The 25,578-nt window shown below is 35.2% G+C and overlaps 1 protein-coding gene across 1 annotated transcript in view; it reads right to left on the bottom strand.

Annotated features, from left to right (window-relative positions):
* Positions 1–470: 470 nt before the first annotated feature.
* Positions 471–25,578, bottom strand: part of KIF15 (kinesin family member 15) — a 35,661-nt gene continuing 10,553 nt past the window's right edge. The window contains exons 11-35 of the mRNA XM_083866842.1: positions 25,213–25,336; positions 23,442–23,533; positions 22,422–22,631; positions 21,189–21,366; positions 20,654–20,795; positions 17,537–17,678; positions 17,015–17,203; positions 16,063–16,170; positions 15,295–15,400; positions 14,609–14,774; positions 13,631–13,781; positions 12,551–12,636; positions 12,099–12,174; positions 11,744–11,830; positions 10,680–10,784; positions 9,725–9,847; positions 8,132–8,278; positions 7,073–7,177; positions 6,737–6,901; positions 6,162–6,268; positions 4,212–4,284; positions 3,560–3,597; positions 1,779–1,944; positions 1,287–1,418; positions 471–972 (exon numbers count right to left, since the gene is read on the bottom strand). Coding sequence (XP_083722968.1) covers positions 886–972; positions 1,287–1,418; positions 1,779–1,944; positions 3,560–3,597; positions 4,212–4,284; positions 6,162–6,268; positions 6,737–6,901; positions 7,073–7,177; positions 8,132–8,278; positions 9,725–9,847; positions 10,680–10,784; positions 11,744–11,830; positions 12,099–12,174; positions 12,551–12,636; positions 13,631–13,781; positions 14,609–14,774; positions 15,295–15,400; positions 16,063–16,170; positions 17,015–17,203; positions 17,537–17,678; positions 20,654–20,795; positions 21,189–21,366; positions 22,422–22,631; positions 23,442–23,533; positions 25,213–25,336 — 3,105 coding nt within the window. The 3' untranslated portion in view covers positions 471–885. The remainder of the gene's footprint in view (positions 973–1,286; positions 1,419–1,778; positions 1,945–3,559; positions 3,598–4,211; positions 4,285–6,161; positions 6,269–6,736; positions 6,902–7,072; positions 7,178–8,131; positions 8,279–9,724; positions 9,848–10,679; positions 10,785–11,743; positions 11,831–12,098; positions 12,175–12,550; positions 12,637–13,630; positions 13,782–14,608; positions 14,775–15,294; positions 15,401–16,062; positions 16,171–17,014; positions 17,204–17,536; positions 17,679–20,653; positions 20,796–21,188; positions 21,367–22,421; positions 22,632–23,441; positions 23,534–25,212; positions 25,337–25,578) is intronic.

Here is a 25,578-nt window from a genome sequence, read left to right as displayed (position 1 = left end):
ACCAGTGTTCTATGAATTAACCAGAACACAGAATGATAGGATTAGTGCCAGTAAACCCCTCCCCAGTTTGATACTGCTGTAGAAATCAACATTTTTTTGTTCCAGTAAAAAAACATTTCAGTTATTTGCAAGAAATATTTAAGTGCGATTAAATGAATTTACGTTGTACTCCTAAAATGTTCTGCATATTTTCACATCTTCTTTCCTAACATTTTTCACTTCTTTGATAAGAAAATGGTTGTAAAATACTGAGAATTTCCTACAGTGCTAATATTGAACTCTAAGTCTACACTAACAGAAAAAAAGGTTTGAAAAGCATTTTATTTGCAAATAAAGAAAGAACAGAAACAAAAAAGTATTTATAGTACTATTTACAATCCTGTAACTAAATTCACATTTATGTTTTATTGAACAAAGTTCAATATGAAAATTATTTTTAAGCAACCCAGGAAATCATCCTATGTTGAACTAAAGAAATTAACACAAAGAAATTGTGCTTTTTGAATTTTGGCTCTGATGGAAAATGTATCATTTCAGAAAAGGTAGGAACCTGAATAAAAGCACAAAAGGAGACAAAAATCCAGGTGTGTTCCCAGTGAGAAAGCTTTTCCTGGGCAAGGTACAGAATTTTCAAGGAAGTATCTACCCAGCAACTATACAAAATTATTTTTTTAAATTGAAAAATTACAAAAAGGTGTTAAAATGTCATTGAAAGCTGCCCACAGAGCTGGAATAACAATCTTCACTTAGTGTTATTACCAGCAAAAAAAATCTGCAAAGTAAAATAATTTGATTATTCCAGAACCACAACAAAAGTCAGAGTTGACAACTGACTTTTGCTTATTCTGTACACTTTAAAAATATGGCTCTGCAGTTTTATTTGAGTCATTGCAGCTGATCATAATGCCTACAAATGTCACATTTTTTTGATTCTTTCAAAAAAGCGTTTTCAACTCGTAGTTTTTCAGCCTCCTGTAAAACAGAGAAAAAAAACCATGGGTATATTAAGGAAATCATCCTCACTTTAAAAAAAAAATTTACACAAGCAATATCTAGAGTTGTTAAAGTGTTTTATATACTATATACTTGAGGAAATAAAATGGAGATCCTTGTCTGGGCCTGTGAGGAGACACATTAGCCATGATGTACTCAGCTGCATAAAATCAAAGGTATCTCTGTTCTATTCCTCTCCAACAGAAGAGCAGGAATTTTAGTTTTCATTCTCAAAGCTTAGCTCTTTCTTACCTCAGGCCATTACTTCATCTGTAATCTACACTGCAACTTACCTCTGTAAGTTTAGCATTATCTTTCTTCAGTTTCACAAGATACTGAATTTTCTGGTTTAGGTTTTGATGACCAAGTAATTTCCCATTCTCCTCAGCAAGCGAGTCAACTTGCTTCTTCAGCAATTCTATTTCCTGTAATAACAAATACATTATGTACCTCTTAGCAGTAGCCTCTCCTTCTCTTTTCAGAAGTAATAGCTCCTTAGAGCTATTAACATACTAACATTTAAGTTTGTTGTAACATATGATGCAAGAGTTGGTTCATTCAGGAAATACATATTTGTCTTATGTCTCCTTAGATGCTATGTTAGATCACTCTAAAGTGCAAAAAAAGAGCACCATATGATTTGTACTACTAAGTGATTTCTGTATCCAGACTTTCACCAGTGCAGAGAACATCACAAATACAACTAAACTGCAAAACAAAACAGCTGTATCTCTGCTAAATAAGATTCTCCTGTAAAGATGACCAAAAAATTATGTATATGTAACCTTTTCAATCCTGTCTCTTTCTTCATATGCTTCCTCCAGTTTTGATCTAATTTCTTCTTTCTCATTAAATGCTTTGAGCTCCAAAGTCCTTGTTCGTTCCATCTCCAGAGTCATTTCACGACAGGCCTTCTCTTGGATTCTGAGGATATTTTTGGTCTCTTCTAGTCTGTCAATATAAAAGAATCATAAAACATTAAAAACAAACATAACAGTCATACAACTGCATTACTAAGTCAGTCTTGGACATGGAAGGAGGCTCCTTTAAAAGCATTATTTTGAGATATTTTATTTGCCTTAGAATTTAGTGCTAAAGAAAAGAAAAATTTCATTCTGCTTCACAGTTCTTGTGTTTTATACTATCAACTAGGCACTGTTTTTGAGCTGTTCTTCTCTTTGGGAACTGTGCTGTTTGCAATCCAGGATATACAACTCCACTCATGATTGAAAACAGAAGCTTCACCTACAAGAACGCTTTGAATTAATTCACCTAAGGAATGTAAAATTTCCAGCTAAACTCAGCTGCTCTTCAGGTTTCCTCTAAAATGCTTGTTTGTCTGAGGCTTTTCCTTCAACAGCCTCATTGCCCAAAAACATCTCTGAGCAGTTCAGATGGTCTGAGCCTGTTTGGTTGGCCTGGTAACAGAATGAGTACCACTTTGGATATAATTAAAACATTTTCAGCATATGAGGTCACAGAATATTAAACTATGCCTGTCTACTGTTTCTATGAGCTTGAATAATTTTGGAGATCAATTCAGATATTGCATACAATAAATTTTTGTCATCAGTTTTGTTTTACTAAAGTGTGGTGTTTAAGACCTGATCTGTGAACAGTATTCATTTGCTGCATTTGTCAAGATATTTTCTTGATGAGAAAATGTTTTCCCTCTTTGTCCATTAGTTGCTTGTATGACACATTGTAGCACTGGTATAAAGTATGTTTTGGAGACCAGACAGGAATGCAAAATCAGTGCATCAAATAGCAATATAATCCCTAATTTTCAAACCAAGGTTTCTGGAAAATTTAAGTAAGTTTCCTTTTGAAATGACTGTGTGCGTAAGAATTATGTTCCTCCTTAAATGAAGTTACTTACATAGAAAGCATTTCATCAAATGTAAATAACTCACATATTAGGAGATTAAGCCACAATAAATCCTGAAGCAATGCAGATTAGGAAAAGAACAGCAGGACAAACATTTTCAAACTAATTTTAATCTACTGATTCAGTATTTTCTTTCTTTGCTATTATCCATCCAAGGTATGAAACACTTGAATTTTGAGGACTACCTGCCCAATAGTGCAAACACAATTTAGAAATCTTCTAATAATAATTTTTTTTTTGTTTTTCAAGCTGAACCACAGGAACTTAAATAGCATAAAATCCAAATAATTACATTATGTTTAAAAATATAAAACATGTATAATAGTAATAAATAAATGAACAGTATTTCAATTTAATTTGAAAAGGAATGCAATTACAATTCACTGCATATAAATAACTTTAAGCAATTAAAAACATCCTTTTCAATTTAAGTTTTTAAGGTTCTACCCATTAAATATTGTCCTGTCATAATGCTATGTAGTAATAGGTGCTACTACCACCTACTGATGAGAAAGAGTAAGAACTCAAGATATCTTGCAGAAGTGTAAACACTTCCAAATTATGTCTTTTGTCATTTCAGATCTTGGGCTTCTATTGCTTAAATACATCTTTTTTTTCTGTTACTAATTAGTTAGTTTCTAACTAGTCTCCAGTTCAAGGAACAATAGTTAGACTTACTCTGTTTTGATTTTCAGCATTTCTTCCACTGCCTTATTCTGTAAAAGTTCAAAAATATTAGATGCAGTCTTAATGTTTAATATACACACATATATATATATGTTTAAAAATATGTCGGTTAATTGATACTACATATCTCATTCCAGATCATCCTACTACCTGGTAGTTCACATCTCTAATATTCACTTTAAGTTCATCTCTTTGCTGTAGGCACTTATTTTTCATTTCATGCCAGCACAGCTGACCCACAGCAATGTCTCTGCCCACTCACACATGGCAGAGCTCTAACAGGGGGCTCTTCTGTCTGGGACATCCATGGAAACTTCTCCTGTGACATTAACTTCCCTTTGACAGAGCCCTGACCTTAGAAAGTGACACAATCTTCACTTTCCAACTCTGGGGAAGTTGGAAAGATTTGGCAATCTGAATCTGTTTTTGCTAATTGTGCAATCTGACACCCAGTTCACTGGTGTTAGGCCAAGATAGAAATCCTAAGAGCTAAGTATCAGGCTGTGCCTGCTAAATTTCAGTAGAAATTGATGTTTGTTTTGCTGCCATGAAAACAAAAAAAATCAAACCAAACCAACAAAAAACCCCCACATTAATACTTCACAGCAGGTCAACAGCAACTGCCATGAGAAGGATAATATACCTTGGCAAGTCGCTCTTCAGCAATCTCTTCCTCTTTCTCTTTAAGGTACTGAACGTCAGGATGTTTCTGATCACTAGGAAATTCAAGAATGAGAAAAAAAGTTTCTCACAAACAGAGGAAACCAGTTGTAAAAACAGTTGTTATCCAGATTAAACCAGTAAATGCATGCAGTTGTTTTCATACATGTTCATACTCAAAACACTGAACATAATGAAACAACTCTGGAAGGGTTTAAACTTCTAAACACATTTTCTTTCATCAGAGTATAGAGAAATTAATGTTTTAAGGAAACAATTACACATTTACTAAATATGCAACCATTTGTTAGACAGCTGTGCTAGTTTTGGCTGGAGTAGAATTAATCATCTTTACAGCAGCCATTACAGGGCTGCATTTTGGATTTGTGCTGAACACAGGGTTGATGATGTAGAAACATTTTTGTTGTTGCTGAGCAGAGCTTGTACAGAGTCAAGGCCTTTTCTGCTTTCCATACTGCCACACTGGCTGAGAAGTTGGAGGTGAATGGGAGGTTGGGAGGAGGCACAGCCAGGATGGGTGACCGCAGCTGACCAAAGGGATATTCCAGACCATGGCATCATGCTCAGTTTATAATAAATTAGGGGGGAAAAGGAGGAAGAAGGGATGTTTGGAGTGATGGTGTTTGTCTTCCCAAGTCACCATTGTGTGATGGGGCCCTGCTCTCCTGGAGATGGCTGAACAGCTGCCTGTCCATGGGAAGCAGTGAATTAATCCCTTGTTTTGCTTTGTTTGTGTGTGCGCAGGACTTTTGCTTTCCCTATTAAATTGTCTTTATCTCAACCCACAAGTTTTCTAGATTTTGCTCTCCTGATTCTCCCCCCACTGGGAGAGAGTGAGTGGCTGTGTGGGGCTTGGCTGTTGGCTGGGGTTAAACCACAAGAGCAGCTTTGGGATGGAGGGACATACTTTATTAGTTCACAGTGTTCATGTGTATAGAGACTGCAGAAAGACTTCCTACAAGATCACTGCTCAGTGGTTCTGCCAAGTTAAGAAGGTAAAAGACTTCACTGATTTTTATTTCACTACTCACTATTTTTATTTTGTTAGTTTTTAATCAACATGACATTGGATGGAAATAAGAAAACACATACAATTAACTCACAAACCAACTTCATCCTTGTAGTGTGCCATATGGGAAAAACTTAATTGGTTAAGAGTTTTATAATTGTATCAAATTACAATAAACCCATTATTTTCAGTAACTTAAAATCTTGTGAACAAATCAGGTAGGTTGCTGAACAATGATGCTGTTTCTAAGGCTTTCTGCTTAATTTGCAACAGATATTTGAGATTGTGTTGTGAATTGAACTGGAAATCACAGACAAACAACAATGGTTACAATGCCATGGAACACAGGAATCTGTGGCTTTGTTTTTCACAGTTTATGTAGGTTTTCCAGACCAAATTCATCCACACAAAAAGCATTACTTTTATGTTCCTCACTTGCTGGATTCCTGTTTTGGGACTTTGGGACATAATTTGAATATGTGCTAAGAATTCCTTGCTCTTTTTAGTTGGTAGGAATTGTGGTTTGAATAGACCAAAGGTTAATTGTATATTGGAGGCTTTAAAATTTAACTTATGTCTATATTGAAACTTGCATTGCATTCATTTGGACATTCCTTATCTACTGGATCCATAACTACACAAGTGACCTGGCAATATGTAATATCCGGGAATTACTATGCATATAATGATTTTACATTCTGTTTCCATTCCCTGTATAAAACTTTGTTGCATTTAAGAACTTGTGATTTAAAGGGCTATAAAGTTCACAAGTCAGTAAATAATCTTCATAGAAAAGTTTGAGTCAATCTCTAAATAGGCAAACAATGTAAGACTGTATTTCACATAAAACCTGTAAACTTTATTATTTCAAGAGAGATCTTTCATTTTTTTATTTTACTTTACCTGTTCTTGCTTGGTCTCTGAGCTTCTACAAGGCTCTGTAAACTCCTGTTGTTCTCCACCAATACCTGCATCTCCAGACGCAAGTTCTCCAACTCATTTAATTGTTCCTAAGCAAGTGAAATTTGAAACATTTTATCTGAAGACCAAATTGCAATTCCTGTTTTCATTTCCAGTTGAACATGTTTTTGAGTAAAATAGAAGACAAAAATTATTTGTCAGAAAACAAGCATGGTTCTCTGGAAAATATCTGCATCACCCTTCCATCTATAGTTGCATTAGAAACTTTGTTGAGAATAGTTTCAGCAGCAAATATTGAGAACTATTTCAGCAGCAAAAATGATGCTACCATTTGACATTCATGAACACAAAACAGCACAGTCCTTGGGAAAATGAGATTTACAGACATCGCATGCAAGTTGTCACCACTTGTTCCCAGCCCAGGTAAAAGGAAAACCAAAAACTGCCTTCCTGCTTTAATGGACATATCACTAAGCAGAGCTCATTAAAAAAACTCAACTCTGCAGTCTGTCTCATTTTGACCTTACAAATTGCCAGCAGAGATTAACTCACAGTACCTTCAGCCTTAGAATTTCATCATTTTTTGCTCTTCGTTCTTCATTCAGTTCATGCACAAGGTGCTCCAGGTTTATTGCTGAGGCCCTTCGATCAGCTATTTCTTGCTCATGAGTTTCCAAAAGCTTGGCCAAATTCACATCAAAGTTAGGAGGTGTTTTTGGACACTGGCAAATCAAAAAAACCAAACCACACCAACTATTAGTAAAGGACTGTTTTCCCTACCTATAGATTACATGTTTTAATACTTCATTGGAGACATAAATTAATAAAGTTCCTGGCAGACAAATCATCAATAATTACAAACTATGTGAAAATGTTTCTCTCAAATGGTATACCTGAGGAAATGTTACTGAAGATGAGTCCACAAAGCAATCTATTTGCTTCATTTTCAGTTCATATTCATTCTTCCTATTCTCCAGTTCCTCTGTCATTTTGTCCAACTATTAGAAACAGTAAGAATTAAAGTAGCTCGTAATACACACAAAATAGGAAACAAAATAGCACTCAGATCTCTATTTTGAGCAAGCTTAAGTACACCACAAGTTATTTTAGATTAACAAAGACTTCACTCTTCTATATTTAGTTAATCACTGATAAACTTTCAATAGTTGTATGCAACAAGCATTTTTGAAAGCACCTATACATCTTATTACTTTATTGTTCATCTGAATTTTGTTCTTGTAAGTATTTGATTTTCTTGCCTTGGTAACACAATCTGCCTTTCAAAGGGCATGCTAAGACAGGAGAAAAAAAACTATTATGAACTTGGTTAACAAACATTACCGGTCAAAACATTATTTCATACAAAGATTTTAGTGATAGTATAGTATAGATTTGATCAGTTTCCCCAACAGGATATGCTAACTTAACAAAATAACTCCTCTTTCAAAAAATAACTTATTAGAGTCTTTGCCAACACAAATATATTACTTAGCAGTATGATAGTTGTGACAACTGTAGCTAAAATTTGAACAAAGGTTTTACATATCTATTTAGGCTGCGGCAGCTCTGAACCACTGCATAATTTATAGAGCTCACCAGTTATCTCTATTGCATAATGATATTGTTTGTAGATAAGTGTTGAAAAAGTAATCCCCTAGGTTACACTGCTGATAACCCGAGGCTGCTTTCCTCTTATAGGTACTGATAATTTTAGTCTGCTATCAGAGCAAACATTTTTGTGATCTCTAGACAACATTTCCAAAACAAAGTTATCTAATTCATGTTCAGAAGTTTTTGAGCTACTACTTTCCTTTTACAAGAAAGAGCATTTCTCTTCACCAAGAGTACTATGTACCAGATACTCTAAAATGACAAGCAAAACCTTTTTCAGAAGCTACAATTGACCACAGTTCTCTCTCAATGAGCTAACTGTGAAAATTTCTTAGCTTTACCTGTTCCCTGAGTTCCTGGATTACAGCTTCTTTCTTTGCTATGTCTTCCTGTGCACACTGGAGCAGTGCATCGTGTTTCTTAGAGGCCTCTGTCAGACTTATCAGCTGGTCAGCAGTATGACGCAACTCTTCACACAGAAGGTCCCTCTATTTTAAGTCGTTGGATGAGTAAAAAAAGAAATGTTAAAGTTATTGCTCTAAGTCAGTTGTTTCAAGATGTTTTGTCAATGGTGCCAAGATTGATAACAGCTACAAGCATCTCCCTTTTCCTTCTAGTTTTTCATCATGAATTGTAGCAAGAATTCATCTATAAATTTATTTTTAGCATGTTTTCATATCCTTGGTTTTGGCTGCAGAACAAAAATGAGAACTTTTCCTCAGTGTAGTGACAATTAAGATTCTAGCACAAGATCTTTGGAATTACTCACTATTTTAAAATATAATATGTATTTAAAAAGATACACAGTTCTCTAAATAAGAAACCAGAAAAAAAAAAGTAAGGATTTTAATCCACACTGAAGTGATTACAGCTTTTTTATTGCTCTGATATTCCACAGATACCTTTGGATTTATTCTAGGATCTATACTCCCACCCTATCTGATGGGGCATCATACCTAAAGCAGATGTGTTAAAACGTAAGAAGAAACTTCATTTAGTATTTTAAATGTCACCTGTTCTTGTCCAGTTAGGAAAACATGAAGAAATTAGTAACTGAAGTATAAAGTAAAGGAGAAACAGTATAATTTTATCAGGAGCCAGATATACCCAAGGATAACATTGAAACAGGAACTGGCACTTAGGTTAAAAAAAGCTGAAAATCCCAAAGTGATCCATTTGCCAGACAACTCAGCTTTGGGTTTCAGAATGTCACTTTTAGATATGATTATTAACAGTCTGTTTACTTTAAAACACATTTCCATTATGTTTAATGTCCTTTGAGAAACACACACCTCCCTGGAATACTTCATTGGTGCTATATGATTGGACTAGCAAACCTAATCACAGATGATCTTGTAGAAATTAAATGTAAGGAGGTGCTAGTGTTTTGACTGATGGACATGTTCCAAACAATAATGGTGACAGCAGTAAGAGAAAAGGCAGAATTAAAGAACGATACAATATTAAAAAGCAAAACACCATTTGAATCAAATGTGTGCCCTAGATCTGTTTCCAGCAGGTGGAGCTTTTAGTTAAAATTATGAGTAAAGAAAAGATACTGCTGAATATAGTACAGTGGGGGAAGAGACATTGCAGAACATAATATATTCTTCTACCTATTTTAATTTCTCAGCTACATCATCTAAAGCTGCCATTAAATTCAGCTGATGATTCCTTAGTGGCCTTAACAAAATTAAACCAGGCTCTTAGCATAGGCTTTTATGAAGTAGCTTATAAAATATTTATGTCAAGTAACATGATAATTTAACAGAATTTGTCAGGTATCTCATGGAAAATTCTTTTAAGAACAGCTTAACTAGCTATAGTTTGAACTAAAATGAGGTTAAGTTTTACATGAACATTTTAAGCAAAACCACATCCAATTGGTGTCGTTGAACAAATAATCATAATACACCAACATTAAGGTTTTTTACCTCAATGTTATCAGCTATTTCTCTTCCTTCCAAGGCTTCTTTCAGTTCTTCAATCTTTTTTTCCTGATCTTCTATGATTCTCTTGCTTTCTTCTTTTGCAGCCAGAACAATATTATACTTGTGCTACAAAAAGCATTCAATTAAATTTAAAATATTTTAGAAAAACATAAAGGTAAAGCTGGCAAACAGAAGACAAATAAATGTACATCACAAATCTTAAGAAGACAACTACATTTAAAAATTAGTGTCAATGACTAAAACCAGAATGATATATTTTACTTGCTAAATTATACAAACTGTTTGTAGAGATTAGTTGTCAGAATGATACAAAAAGGTTAATGTGAATTAGCCACCACAATACATATTACCCACTAAAACCATTATTAAAGAGATAGCCATATTTAGAAATCAACATCAACATTTTTCTATAGAACCTTTTGAATTCATAGTTGACACATATTATGTAAAGCATTCTGTTGGTTGCTCCATCAGTTTTTAAACCAGACCTATTCTAATAAAGCAGAAGCATCATATTTATTCATAGTTATTCAAATACACGGTTTTAGTTCTTTATACTTGTTTCCAGATGTAGAATATAGTAATACCAGCAACAAAAATTCATTCCATCAAAAATGAATTAACAGTTCAGCTTCAATTGTTGAGATCTTAAATTGCCAATTTCTGAGAAAATCTAAATGTGACTGTCAGCTGAGTGGAGTTTACAGGATGTGAATAGGTCCCTTCAGAGACCCTTTTTACCCACCAGGTGGAGAGGGTTCAGTTTTTGAGACAGCCTTAGGCATAAAATGTTCAGAAGATTTCAACATGTCAAAACAAAGAAGTTTCCTTCTAAAACACTACAGCAAATTATACTATTTGAGACCCGTGATAAGACATGTCATAGCCTCCCATTTCTAAAGAACAATACCGTGTCCTTCAAAATGACAGAACATACATTTATATCCTCGAGCTCTCTTGTCAGCCCATCTATGGACTCAGTTTTATGATTAATTGAAGACCTCAGCTCCTGGATCTGTCTCATCAAGTCAGTTACAACTTCCTGCAACATAAAAAAAAATTAATCCTGATAAAATCCATATAAAATCCATATTATGTATTACTGGACTTTTTTTGGTATATGATTTGGCAATTCCAAACTTCAATCAATCAGGTGAAAATGAGTCATCAAATGGCACATGCGAAGAATAAACAGAAAATTTGTTGCTAAATTGCTGGCTTTTGTTCTAGGCACATAAACTAAGAACTAAATAACCTGCAGTGTTCATTAGAAGAGAAGACTGGCCTGCTGATTTAGTCTTAGGCTGTAATGGGTTACTAACAGGAAAACAGAACTACTATAATTTAAGGGTACATTTGTTTGTAATAGAAAAGGGCACATTGAAGAAACACCACTGCACTGACAACACCAGGTGATTCTAACCTCATGCATGTCAGATTTTTGGGTTTATGATGGAAAAAGCAATACTTACCATTGCATCACGTCAGGTAGTAAATGCACCATGTGATTTCTTATGCCTGTTTTACAGACAGCACATATGCTTGCACTAGGAGAACTCAGGCTATTTAAGCTTTCATACTGCAAGTCTTTACATAAAGAGGTGCTTTGATTTTATTAATAATGTGACACACAGTTACATCCTTACCTTTTCCATCTGCCCATTATAACAGAGCCCTGACTGGAAGGATCTATTAATCATCTGGGGAACTATGCATTGTTTAGGCATTGAATGTTTTGTCCAGTAGACAATTTTACCTTCAATTTTTTTTTTTTTTTGTTTAACCTTCAGTCAGCTTGTCTTTTCTCTGCATACCAGTTTCCTACCTCTCTGCAAACTCTGTGCTGGGAAAAGTTAGGATTTATTTTACCTGGCTATATAGCCAGGATTGCCTAAAAGCACAAAATTACTAAGCAGTACAGGAAGGCTTTGGTCTTTCATCTCTACTACAGAACATAGTTAACCACAAGACAGTGTATCAGTAACAGAAATAAGCCCAAACCTTATCTGTATCATTCGTCTTCTTCAAAGAAGCAATAGTCTCTTCAGCAGCAGCCAGCTCCTGTTCCAATGTCCTCAGTTTTGCTTCCTAGAGGAAATAATATTTGTGAAGGAGAGTCTTCACTACCTTTGGTGTGTTTTATAAAGCACCAAGTTATGAAAAAAACCCAAACCCAAAGCTGTTAACCTTACCTAAAAAACTTAACCAGTGGCTTAACAAAACAGTATGTAGCCTGAGCACTCTACATTTATTTTGCTGTTAATCAACCTAACAGTCAGTACACCAATAAAATTGTTATTAATGCCCAAGAAAAGCCATGAACACATAATTTACATATTCAAATCTGCTGTTGTACCTGCTGCTCACACTGTGTCACCATTTCTGAAAATGGTTTCTCCACTTGTGCTTTTTCAAGTACTTTCAAGAGTTCCCTGGTGAATAAAAACATGTTTTGATTATATTTCTCACTAGAAATGTAACAGAACTTTAACAAGAACACAGTGGTATTAGTTTATTCTATTTGCACTTAATTTTTTAAGAGTTCCTCAGTTATCACATTCTCAGTGCTATACAAAAGACTAATACTTTAGTTACTAGCCTTACACTGCTATCAGTGGCAGAATTTTATCTTTGACATGAAAAACTATACAATGAAATTCCTTTAAATGAAAATTGATTGCTGTTCTGATTTGAATAAAAAAACCATCTGGAGAAAAACACCTCTACAAATGGGATCTCCATCTGAATACAACATACAGCACCAATGAGGTCAGATGAAAATAAACCCCACTGCTAATTAAAACTTACTTTGAATTGTTTTCTTTGTCTTCTTGTAATTGTAATGTTAGTTTTTCATTATGTTCTTTTTCTGTTTTCAGAAGCTGCAAAAGGTTCTAGAATATCAAAATATATGTTTGCTATAAGAAGTTAGAATGTAAGGTTTCTAGAGCAATCTAAAACAAAATAAAAATCTAAACAAATCCTTAAGGTGACTGAAAAAACCCAACCACCCCACAAAACCTTAATTGGAAACTGGAAGCTCTTTAGTTTGTCTTGAAGAAGTTCAAAAGTAAACCCTTTTTATGTCAGATAATTGCATCTTTTCACCTGACATTAATAATAATTTCATATAGCTACGATGTTCCTCAATATCTAAGGCTGAAAAGGGAAAAATTAGAGTTTTCAATTATAAATTGATTTAAGGGCATTTTAAAATTCTATATTTGTTCAAAATATTGAAATATACAGAATTTAAACCAATAATAGTCAATCTGTCAGTATTCTCTTAAACACTAATAAGGAAAACTTATATCTAACTTGCCAAGCAGGCACTGTGTACCCTGCAGAAATGCAGGCAAAATTATTTGCAAAAGCCCTTGAGCAACCTTGCTGCTGTTTTGCAGTCACTGCAGTCTGACAGGCTTTCAAGGACAGCATCAACTAAACTGCAGGACAGTGATCCACCACAAGCCATAGATCATTTTAACAAGATCACATCCACTATGAAAATTTTTAAGAAACTGCTTTGTAAAGATAGAATAATTAGGGTAGTCTTGGCTAGCCCTGAGATAAAAGCATTTCAATGTCAGGATTCTTGTCCAAAGAAGCTTCTTATTCCTTTACTAATTAACCCATCTCCCTCAGCATTTCCAGAGCAATTTCTTCAGCCTAAAAACTTACTATTCATGATGCTGTTGGATATTTCTGATAGCCTGTGGTTGCAAAAATCTTGCACTAAGTTTGAAAAAAAAAATTTGGGTACATCTTCCAAATGAAATCACCAAGAAACCTATTACTACTGAGGAATGTTATCAGTGATACAATAATTGGAATTAAGCAATCTGGATTCTGTATAATCAAGTCCTTTAAAATCCTTGAGTGTCTTACACAAAGCTCAGTTTTCATTGCTTCTGCTTCTTGCTTCCTGTCCTCAAGTTGTTGCTTCAGCTGGTCTGTCTCAAACTTGGCTACCTCCTGCAAATTGTCGTAGTCATCCTGCAGGCTTGCCTTTTCTTCAAGAATCTTTTCGTGTTCTAGCCTTCATAAAAAAACACAGACCAAATAATCTAGTAAGGGTTTGTGTCCTTATAAAAATACTCCAATCAACTGTATTTTAAAATATTCAAATAATATACAGAGAGAAAGAATACTCTCCAAACAGCATTTCTGCAAGCATAGAACACACCAATACAACCACAGCATTTAATTTCAGTTCCGGGTTCCTGGTCTTACAATGTCTCACTCAAAATTACTTCAGCTAAGACATGACCTGCTATAATGCAAAGTGCAGTTAAGTTTTCCAGGAACAAAAGTCAAACCCAAAACATAGAACCAAAGCACAACTAAACAAACCAGCAACAAAATCTAATATAACTAAATTACATTAGTAATTTAAACCCATACTGATTATCATCTGTTAATAATGGCAATTATCATAGAAGGCTATGAGCTTTTCTGGCTTTGATGCTCAAACTTCAGTTACTTTTTAATGATTTCCTTTTGCTTGTATTTTTAAAACAGCATCATTATGTCACCTGCTTCATGTGACCAAACTGACAAACTGTTCACTTAACTTAGGTTTATAGATATATCCTATTTAATGAGAAAATGATATAGGAAAGCTAAATTAAGGCAGGAACATTTTGTTTTCTTTTTAATAATTCCACCATATTGCCTGAAATAGGCATGAAAGAGCTGAGCAAAAAACCCCCAATCAAACCCAAACAAACAAACAAGCAAAGGACAAACACAAAACAACTCTAAAGAAAACATATAAAGTGTAAGTTCATATACAGGAGAGGATGACTAAACCACTGGATGCACCCAGAAGGGATGACAAAGCATTGTACCAAACTGCCAACATACCTGACACTGTCCAGCTGGAACTGTACATCCATATGTCTACCAGAAAGCTGACTTACTTCTTTCTCTTGCTTTTCCCTAAAGGCATTATATTCCAATTTTACAGCGGACAGCTCCTTGTCTGCCGACTGCAGGACAATGCGCAAGTCATGGACTTCACTTTTTAATACTGTCAAAAAAATCCAAAATAATTTACACATTATTTTGAAAACTGTGCTAGATATAGGACACACAGTGCTACAGAACCTGCTGGGAAAGTCTCACAAACCTCTGAACATTTTCAGTGGAATTAATCTCAAAAGTCACACACAAAAAGGCTTTGTGAACGGTAAAGGTCAATGAAACACTAACTTTAAGGAGTAAAGGTGAATCAAAAACATTCCAGACAATATCACTGTAATTTCCGTAGACAACAGAGGTTTTAATTTTTATTTAATATTGTCATTTTAAATACTTTAAATATCTTCACATTTAAAATAAAGACAGAACCATTTTGAATATTGTATACTGTGCAAGACTAGGCAAAGATGATCTGCAAATATTAAAAATTGCTTTCTTTGTTAAAAAAAAAGAAAATCAAAGCAGTATGTCTAACAACCCAAATAGTTACTCAGCACATGATATTGTTGATTTAAAACAGTAAGACTCCTCAAAACTTATAATGAAATTTTAGTATTACAAAGACTTACTATCAGTCTTGTTTTGACTTTCTTGCAGATGCTTTTCAAGTGATTTTATCTGTTCATGGAGCTCCTGGCGCTCTTTACTCCAGTCATTCCTTTCAGATGAAAGAAGCTTGAAAAGAAAAGTAAAGTTTTTTAAATAGAAGGAAATGTAGGAGTGGGTAAGTCATACACTGCAACAATAATGTAATGATGTACTAAATAATTTCATCAACTGTTTATAAATACATTTTTCTTTAAATTCAGTATTTGGTGACTCTGAAATTCCTCAAAGACCAAGGAAAAAATAATTTATATAACTGAAGACATTACCTTATCTAAAAAGTTCCTTTAAAAGGAATCGACAGCTTAGGAGCTGATATCATAGATATCACAAGACTTGCAAATATTTAATAGGTAGTTCCTACTGACACAAGTATTTTCAGCAATCTAAAGTTTAAAATTTCTTTGTTACTACAGTTGTTTTCCAGAAATCATTAAGTTGGCCAAACCCAACCAACAGTGAAATAAACCCCTATATTTAAGCTCAAGCAGACTCAGATTCACAAGTTTTAAAACAACAAAACCAAACTCAAAACTGCAGTATTATGTTAAATGAACCTCCTCTGCTCACTCCAACTCCACGGGGGTTGGATTAGATGACCTTTAAGCCAAAACAAATTATTCCATGATTTTAAGTCCTTGTCTTCCTGCACAGCCCTGAGTTATGATGCCATGTAAATTTGTCAAACTGTATGACAGTTACATGAGACCTATATTACATTGTTCTCTCACCTCCTGTATTTGTGCAGAGTGATGCTCCAGTTTATTAATATGCTGCTGGAGTTTTATATTCTTGCTTTCCTCTTCATCCAGCTTTGTCTGCATTATGCTCAGTTGCTCCTGTGACATAACAGACACTCAAAATTAGAGCACCAATCTTGCACTTTTTTTCACACGCTGTGTGGCAGTCTGTGCATATTAAAAAGTCAACAAATTTCTATTTTTGTGACCTGAACCAACAGAAAACAGAACACTCAAAAATAAACCAGTATCTTAAGTAGATGATTTCTCCTATTTCTAACTCAACTGACAAAACACAAGCAAATCCAGTAAATACAAGGACTGAATCCAACAAACACTTTGTTTTCAGACACATGTTTATCTTGGAAAAATAAGCTTTAAAAAGAAGCTACTCAAAACATATACTAGTTAAACTCCTTACAGGATCTCTGCACTACAGTAAGCATCAAAGAGGCCCTGAAGTTAGTTTCAGCTTCTAGACAGTAGTTCAGATAAATTTATAGTGCTCTTCTATGTGACAAAAGACCTTTCCTGCCCACTAGAAAAGATACAAGACAATGTATAATGGTGGACAAGCATTATTTGGCAGGTTTCTTCAAATAATGCAGTATTATATGTTAAGCTTCTGTTGTTCCAAATGTAGCTGTCAAGTTAAAAAGTGGACTCCTCAAAGACAAGTTACCAGGTTTAAATAGAAAAAATTATAAACATCCTGCAATAAACTACTTATGACATTCAACCCTCAAATCACTTTCAGCATTTTGTTTTTGTAAATCCTCTTTTAAGTACAATGTATAGAGAACTGTTTAGTGTTAAGTATTAATGAGGGACTTCAGTTTCCCATGCAAATTAAAATGCACTTGGTGCAGGGGAAGTACCCATGGCAAAGCCTGGTTTATAATAAAGTTGCACATAAACTTCACTTTTCATTCGGAACCTTCACCTGTGCTACTTTGAGCTCCTCAGCAATGGCTTCACATGCTTGTTCACTCATCTGTGGAGGAATTGGCTCTTTTAGAATGTCATCCATCATCTCTTCAGAAAGCTGAAAATCTTCAAAATTATAATCTGGGCTTATTCGCGGCACAAGGCGAGACCTCAGCTGGTAAGCTTTAGTTGGAGTGGTTATGATCTGTTACAAAGATTACAAAGCAGTCTTTATTTTAACTGTAAAATGAAATTAAAACTTTGTCTGGTATTGTATTTCTTTATAAGCAGAATAATGACATAAAATGCTTAAAGTGGCTAGTTCTGAACTACTATTACTTCTTCAGATTTGTCATCTGATGACCGCAGCAGTCATTCAGTTAATACTCCAGAACAGAAAAGTAGCCTATTTGGTTTATCACTTATGGAGAACATTCCAGAAAACTAGTTAGGCTAAGGGATCACACAAATGACAGTCTGTACTCTTGTACAACTGAGGAGTAAGTATGTGTGGCCTAAAATAAACTTATTCTCATACCTTAAGGCTTTCTCTATGTAGCTTATGTAGCTGAGAGACTTCTCGGCGCTTGTGTGCTTTGGTTGCCTCCAGAATGTTCTCAAGGTGCTGGTTTGCTTTCTGAAGGGATTGAAGCTCTGATTCCAGTTCCATCTGTTTTTTCCTGTTTAGGAAGTATTTTGCTATTGTCAAAACTACTCCACAAGTATGCCTTCCTATCAGTAAGGATATGCTGCAGTATTGCCAATGAGCAAACGGCAGCTGAACTTTTACCCAAACACTGAAATGCATTATTTTGAGAAGAAAGCCACCACTGCTGTATTAAAAAGTAAAAATAACGTATAAAAAATTAAAAAGCTAAGCAGCTTATTTGTGCCTGCATAATGAAGCAAGCAGATGGATAACTAAACATGTCAGAAAAAAAAATCCATTACATGGTAAGAAATAAGCTGAGACCTCTGCAGCTCCTTTTATGAGAAAGTGATATCACCCATACCAATATGGTTTTAAGCTTTAAAAATGTTATCCAGTTATATGAGAAGTCTGAACTGGAGCTTGCAAGGATTAAAGAAAATCCTTTAAAGACCTTTTTTTTTTTTTAAGTGCTGCTATGTTAAGATTATTTTGCCCTCTAAGAGTACTTTAACTGAAATCCAACAGTTGAGCAGAAATTTAGAAATAATTTTCACTAGGTATTTTGCAGAGCTACATGCTGTTACTGTGATAGTTGCCATTACTGTCATAATGGTAGGGTCAAAGTCTACAGACAAATGGAAACATGCTATTTCATCTCTTGGCAGTTTAATGCAGTCATTTTCCCTCACACTCTTGGCATCTGCAGCAAAACTTAGGGAACAGAGTAGACCTTTAGTTCTGACTGCAATTGGACAGCAGAATAATTAGCACATGTTTTTGTGAAATTGCTATTTTACTCTACTTTTATTCAGTTACAGCATATAGTTACACTTGTATGTAAAGTTTCAGTTACTCCGAAAATGGAAACAAGTTTAAATTTAGTGAAACTTAGTGACTCCAGAGGCTGAAAAACACATTTCCATTTGACTGCACTCCACTAAGAAAATGTTGGTAATTGATAATAAAATACATACATACTACCAAAAAGCAAGACATTCACAAAACATGGAATACACAAAATAGAAATATATTTAATGGGCAGAAAAATCAAGTAATCAATATATCAAAATATAAATAGACTACTGCAATCAATGATGTGGAACAATTGGTGGACTGCTGAATTGATATCCTCAGTAGAACAAAATACTATTATTTATAAAGTTCATAGGATTTTCTAGACAGAAATCTAGCAATAAAATACAGATTTGTACAATTGCCTCAATGGGCAAAAAGGATATTAAAAGCGACTTTGAAAAAATACAAGTAGGGAGGCAAATTTGTGCCTGATGCTTTTAGAATTATACTCTAATTTCACTGAAATCGGCAGAAAGCAACATTGTTAGGTACAATTAAAATAAATGAAAAAAAAAAAAATCAGGTCTCTTTTGCCTTCCAGGTTTGCATTACATTTTCTGGAAATGCTATTTTTCTTGTATCTGCACTTACAAGATCTGAATTTTTCAGAAATTGGGTTAATCAAGTGAAGTCATGTATTATTCACATGCATATGAACACTGAAGGCATTAGTGAGGCCATTCCCATTATCTTGTGCTGCCCTCCAGGAGAACAATGACAGTAAATTCTTTACTACATTAATAAGGGCAGAGTAGACTCTTACCTCATTTTTAGATGCCAAAGCAAACGGATATAAATGTACTACTGACACCATGTTTTTGTTCTGATTTGAATTAAACCTTTGTTCCCATAACAAGTCTCAAGATTGTTGGGAAAGATGATACAGGAAAAGCTTACAAATATGATTGCCTGGCAAGAAATACTAAAAATATAAAACCTGTGAGTGAAATAGAAATGAAAGCCAGCATTGAGATGTGATCATGGCAGGCAGGAAGACAGTAATTAGCTAGAAGATGGGTGGAATGATAACAAAGGTACACCAAGAGATCCAATGGTGTAGCCCAACTAAGGTATCCAGGAAAAGGTAGATAAGAAAAGTAGTCTTTAGAGTTTAGAATATAGGATGATATGGTAATATAGTAGTTCTCATAGGCTGCATGCAAAGTTTGTAGGTTTTGTATCTCGTGCCGGTTGTATCTCACTGTAAATAAAAATATTCAACACAAAAGGAGATATAATGTATTGTAACAAGGCTCTCTTGCCTCTGACTCTCTTAGCTCTTACCTCTCTTACCTGGCCCACTTCTCTTACTTCTTACCCTCTCTCTCTCTTTCTCTCTCTCTCTCTCTCTCTCCCCCTCTCTCCCTTTGGGACTCCCCTTCAGGCGAGGCTGGTGGCTGAAGGCCAGGCCCTTTTTACCCACGACCCTTGCAATAAAACCACATGTTCTCTCAAGAGTATCTAAGGTCTGCAGAGTTCCCTCTCCCTGCTGTCCATGGATGTTCCTACTCAAGATAACAGTTTTATTGCCTTCATAAAAATCTTTGAAATTGAGATAAAAAATTAACCAACAGGTCAGACGGAGTTTTTCTGGGGTGCTGCATTTACGGTGATTCAAACTTGCAGACTTTAAGTGATTATATTAAAAACTACTGTTGCACAAAAACAAATCCCCAACTATTCCCTCTCATTCTTCCCTACCCCATCAACTCCTACTTCCTGTCAGTGCCTCCACCTGAAATATTTCAGTTACTGAAAAACATTTGCTCTACATGGAAACTAAGCCAAACTCTCCCAGTGCTGTTAAGCAGGTGGCTACCAGAATTAAAGGGTATGTCCATCTCCTGCATGGTGTGAAGCATTTTTTCTGCATCTTACTATCAAGAGTGGCTTTGGAAAAGACAAAGAAACCTGCAGCAGTGTAGATGTACCTTCAGATTTAATGATGGTTGCTCCCTAGTTTGTGAATAACCAGGTTCAACAGGAACATCCCCTGTGTGTCCATGCCATTATTCTTAACCTGGCCCTTTCTTACATGCAAAGAACAAGCCTAGTTGGCATAATCAGAATCTTAGTCTTTCAAAAATTGATATGAATAATTACTTAAAACCATTTGATTACAGATATTTCAATACTGTTTTGTCTCACTTGGTTAGCTCTTTAAATTCTTCATATTCTTGCTTTGAAGTTGCCAGTTCAGCCTGGGTCTGCAGCAGACGAGCTTTCAGCCTTTCCACAGATGCCAGCGAGTTGCCTTCCACTGCCATGGTGGTGGAATATAAGCGGTGACCTAAAGAACAAACACAGACCCTCTGAAATCACACAGCAGCTCAAATACCTGAAGTTTTACTAAAATGAAAGCATTTTGTGGGCTTTTAAATAGCACAGCAGCAATTGAGATTGACAAAAATAGGTAGTGGCAACAGTCCACATGAAAATCAGAAAAAATATAACTGGCGTCTTCATGATAACTAAGGACTACAAGGTGAGTTTCACAAGATGCAAATCAAAATTCCCTATTGCTTGAAGGCCAACATGAATACAAGTAAAATTGTTTTATCATTCTTCAGGTACCACTTTGAGGAAGGCAAAAGTACATCAAGACAGGCATTTTCAACACTATGCTGCACACAGCAGTAACACAGTAAGCATATTTAGCTGGAAAACATTAGCTTATTTTTACCTCCAGTACTTTTCTCTGTGGCTGAAGCTTCCAAAAAAGCCTTTTCTAGCTCTGCAATGGTCTGAGCATCAATTTCTTGGGCCTTTTTAACTGACTGTAAAGAACGAAGCTTTTTATTCTCCTCTCTGAGATTATGGTTCTCCATGGCGTACTTTGCAATTCGTGGGTGTTGTTCCATCTGTGGTAATCAATATTTTATTCAACAGTTTTTCTTTTCCAGACAATGCTATAGCTATCTAGCTGCTACTCTACTACCTTTAATAAGGATTAAACTGTAGCAGAAAAGGAAAAAAGGTGTTCCCCACAGTGGTTAAAACTACTCAATTTTTCTTTGGTTAATTTTCTTACTGCCTTGGAATCTACTCTTAAGACAGCCAGTTTACATCTTATGTGTTTACTCTTTTACTGGTAATAAAGCAGCAGGATGCTGTTCTTGCTGCTCTCAATACCCTTTTCTGTTTTATCATTGGCTTTCTTAATGCTATCCTTGCAAGCCATAGTAATGTTTCTGTAGTGAATCAAGGACTGTCCTAAACTTCATTTCTTCTCCTCCTCCCTTTCCTTTGAAGCTCAATTACGAGCTACAGATTTACACTACTCCGCCAAGAGTAGTGTACACTACTCCTTTTCCCTACTTGTGCTTGGAGCAAATTGTTTTTCAAGAATTTGCCTTCTCTCTTGGGTTTCATTGCTCTTCAAAACTACCTCACAAATGATACCACACCTGCCAGACACCTGAATAACCCAAAGCTGTTCTTCAGACAGCTCCAGGACCCCATCATCCTTTATATGTCCATCTGGCACGTTTATTATCCTTCAAAAACCCACTGCATTATTGGCATCTTGCTGTCTTTCCCTTTCAACTGATGTCACAGAGCTTGAAGTCTGCCATATGAATGAGGAATGAGGATTTGTGATTTGGAGACTTCTTGACTTGCTGAAAAGAAACTTGGTCCTCTGATAACCCAGATCAGGTGGCCTGTGGCAAGCTCCCACATGACATCACCCTTACTAAACTCTCCTCTTATGCAAACTCAAGCTCTAAACCCAGCCATTGTCTCTTCTATAGGGAAACCACATGCTTTTGAGATTCTTCTATAAAGGAACCCACCATCCATCCTCTGCTTTTCTGCCTGACTTTCCTAAGAAGCCTGTTCACCCTCCGCAGCACTACAACACATGAGCTGTCTCACAGAAAAAATTGTTCCAGAAAAGAAAAACCAAAGACTTTACCTGTTCCCTGAGTATCTGCACTTCCTCCCTCAAGTCATTGAGTAGATCATCTTGCTCTTTTGGCAATAAAATTCCACCAGCTTCTTTATGTAATCTCTCCAAGCGAACAATGTGGTCTTCTCGGAATTTAACTATCATTTTATTGGACTGAACAAATTTTTCCTTCTTGGCACACAATTCTTCTAGCTGCGCCACTTTTTCTAATAAATTCTTAGGAAGTACATATACAGATTAGTGAATTTTTTAGGTGCACATCTTATACATATGCACAGGTAGACAGATCATGCAAAATCTCAGTTAATAGTAATTTTGTGAATACAGAGACTGTCATTTGCAGCAGATTGGTAGAGAGTTCATACCAAGAACCCAAATTACACAACATGTTGCAAAAATTGTACTTAGAAACTCCAATATGATCTAGCAGAGTAAGTATTCTGTTTAGCTCCTCAGATGCACATCACTAGAGTGCCTGTTTCAGTTAATTTTCTTTAGAAAAATAAAAACACGTTTTGGCTGTTTCAGAACTATGTCATGACCAAAGAACAATAAAATGAGAATGTCTGGGACGTTTGCTTCAAAAAACACAGTTGATTAAAACACTCAAAATTAAGTAAAACAAAAGCTTGTTCTGTTCATTTTTTTTTAAATGAGAAAACCCCAGTAAGCCACTCCACTCCTTAAAATTAAATATACTCTCATAGCTATTCAATGGCTTGTCAGAATTTGAAAGACAGAATAGAAACACTGAATTATTTTGGATGGAAAAGACTTTTAGGACCATCAAATCCAACCATTAATCCATCACTGCCAAGTCCACCACTAAACCATTGTCCTTAAGCACTACAGATGTTGTCTTAAATGTCATTTGACTAAATTCCGTTGTTGCTAACCTTATTATCTTTGGACAGAGTCTTTTTATTCAAAACCAAGGAAAATCATTAAGAATCAGCTTCAGTATCCTCACTGGTCTCTCACCAGAAAGTATACTGAATGCACTTAGAAATATCAGTGCTTTCTTACCTTCTTTTCACCTTCTGATTTCTCCCAGAATAACATTGCTTCAAGAAAGTTGTTCATGTAATTTATGTTGTTCTTCCCTTTTTCAACAGCATCTGTATGGGATGTCAAAGAAACAAATGCCACATTTATTAAAATACCACATAGCCATATATAACATGACGATTGTGTAAAGTAAATTCAAATAAATTCCTTTAAACAGTGTAATTCTTCCACAAAGATCATGTGCCAAACCCAGAGCACACTGTTTAGACATTAATTCCTAGTCACCTGCAAGTGCTGATAAAGAACAGAGCTAATTTACATAATTGTATAATTAACAAAGTTGTTCAAGCATTAAACAGCCTTGCAATGAACTTTTATTAAAGTAAAAGAATCAGTCTGTTCAGCTAAGTATATCTATAAAATGCAAAATCCCTCTGAAATTAATTTGATAACACTAAGCCATTATTAGTACAGTTTGTACATATTAAAAGTGGACTGACTGGTTTATGAGAAGGAAATTTAGGAAAATAAGCTTGAATTATGTGGACAATTAGTGGCTTAATCTGGAAGGAAGGTGTCCACACAAGGGATTAAAGAGGGTTTAATAATCCACTTAGAAATTAATTTAAAATAGTGTTTCTGAATATTCTAATACAGACAAGTCTACTTATTTATGGAATACTAATCACCATAGTGATTAGGTGCATGATAACTACATTATCATGATTTAATATATTTTAAAATGCCATCATGTTTCTGAAGTACCTGGAAAGCAAATTTTATATTTCTGTGATTAAGTATTACAAACATAATTTAACTGCACAGAACAAACAGAGCTCTCATATATTAGGTTCTTCTCAAAACTCCTTTTTAAGTGTTTAAGCATCATTACTTGTTTTCCCTCAGAACTCTATCATGGGTCTAACTCTATCATTGAGCCCTCTGTCAATATTCATGTATTTATGAACCATGATTCAGTGCCCTGCCTCATCTCTGACTTGTTTGTACTGGTTAAACACATATGCTAACAGAGAAGTACTTTTTCCTTAGGAAAACTCAGCCCCAGATGCTTTATATTAGACCAGGCTTTCTAACTTCTGTCATAACAGAAGTCTTCTCCTGCTGTATCTTCTATTTCTTGGCAAGGTCAGGAAAGAGCTGACTCATGAAAACAGTAACAGTTACAAGACAAAGTTTACAACCTTGCAATCAAACATTATCAAGTAGCACATTTCAGTGAGAAACATACATACTGGGAAGCTCTGCTGAGATTTGTATTGCAGATAAAATGGCCTAGTGAGAAGCTTATGGCAGATTACCTAAAAGCTCTATTTCCACCTTACATTGAAATCAAACATCTGTTGAAAGTAAGCATCCCTCTTAGGTTTTTCTAGAGGGTGCAAAAAAGGGAAGAGGGGGAAGAAATCCAGTTCTGAGCTTAAAAAGAATACAACACTGTGCCTTCCCTCTGACTCAAGTGTGCAAGGAATCACATGCAAACTTTTGGTTACTTAAAGGATTAGACAGCATATCTCTTAAGAAGTAGAAGAATATCTAGGTATCATATAATAAAACCATAGTCCAGTACCCAAACTTATGAGGAAGAAAATAAAACCACATCAACAATTTCTGGAAGGTACAAGTACAGGAAATAAGGATCCATAATAAGGAAAATGCAACCCCTGTAAGTCAGTCCCTACAAAAATATTAATTGTTCAGAAACTTAATGAAGGCCCCCAGCCTTCTGCACTACAGAAGTAGCAAGTTCTCCCTGACCTCCAACTCTTACCTTGTGATACAGAAGTACTGCATACAGATGGCACTGAAGTAAGCTGAGCAAGCTGCTCCTTCAACTTCTTGACCTCAGCTTGCAGCTGGTTCACATTTCCTTGTGTATCTTCATTTACTACAGCCTTTTATAAATAGGAGAAAATTAGGAACAGGTATAAATAAAAATCTTACATGATAAGAGAAAACTCCCAAGAATGCAAACCAGCAAAGTTACTGAGAACTCTTTCCATCTTAGGAAAGGAAGAATTTATGGGAACAGCAAAGTTCCATTCACTGAGAAACCAGCAAGTTGCACTTCAGGTAGAATTAGAGGTTAAAAAATGTAATGTTTTCTGCAGAATTCTGTCTACACCTTTTTCACCAA

Source organism: Zosterops lateralis, assembly GCF_965231275.1.
Source record: "Zosterops lateralis genome assembly, chromosome: 1".
NCBI lineage: Eukaryota > Metazoa > Chordata > Aves > Passeriformes > Zosteropidae > Zosterops > Zosterops lateralis.
The sequence above is the reverse complement of the archived record's forward strand: the minus strand, read 5'-3'. Positions and strand labels throughout refer to the sequence as shown.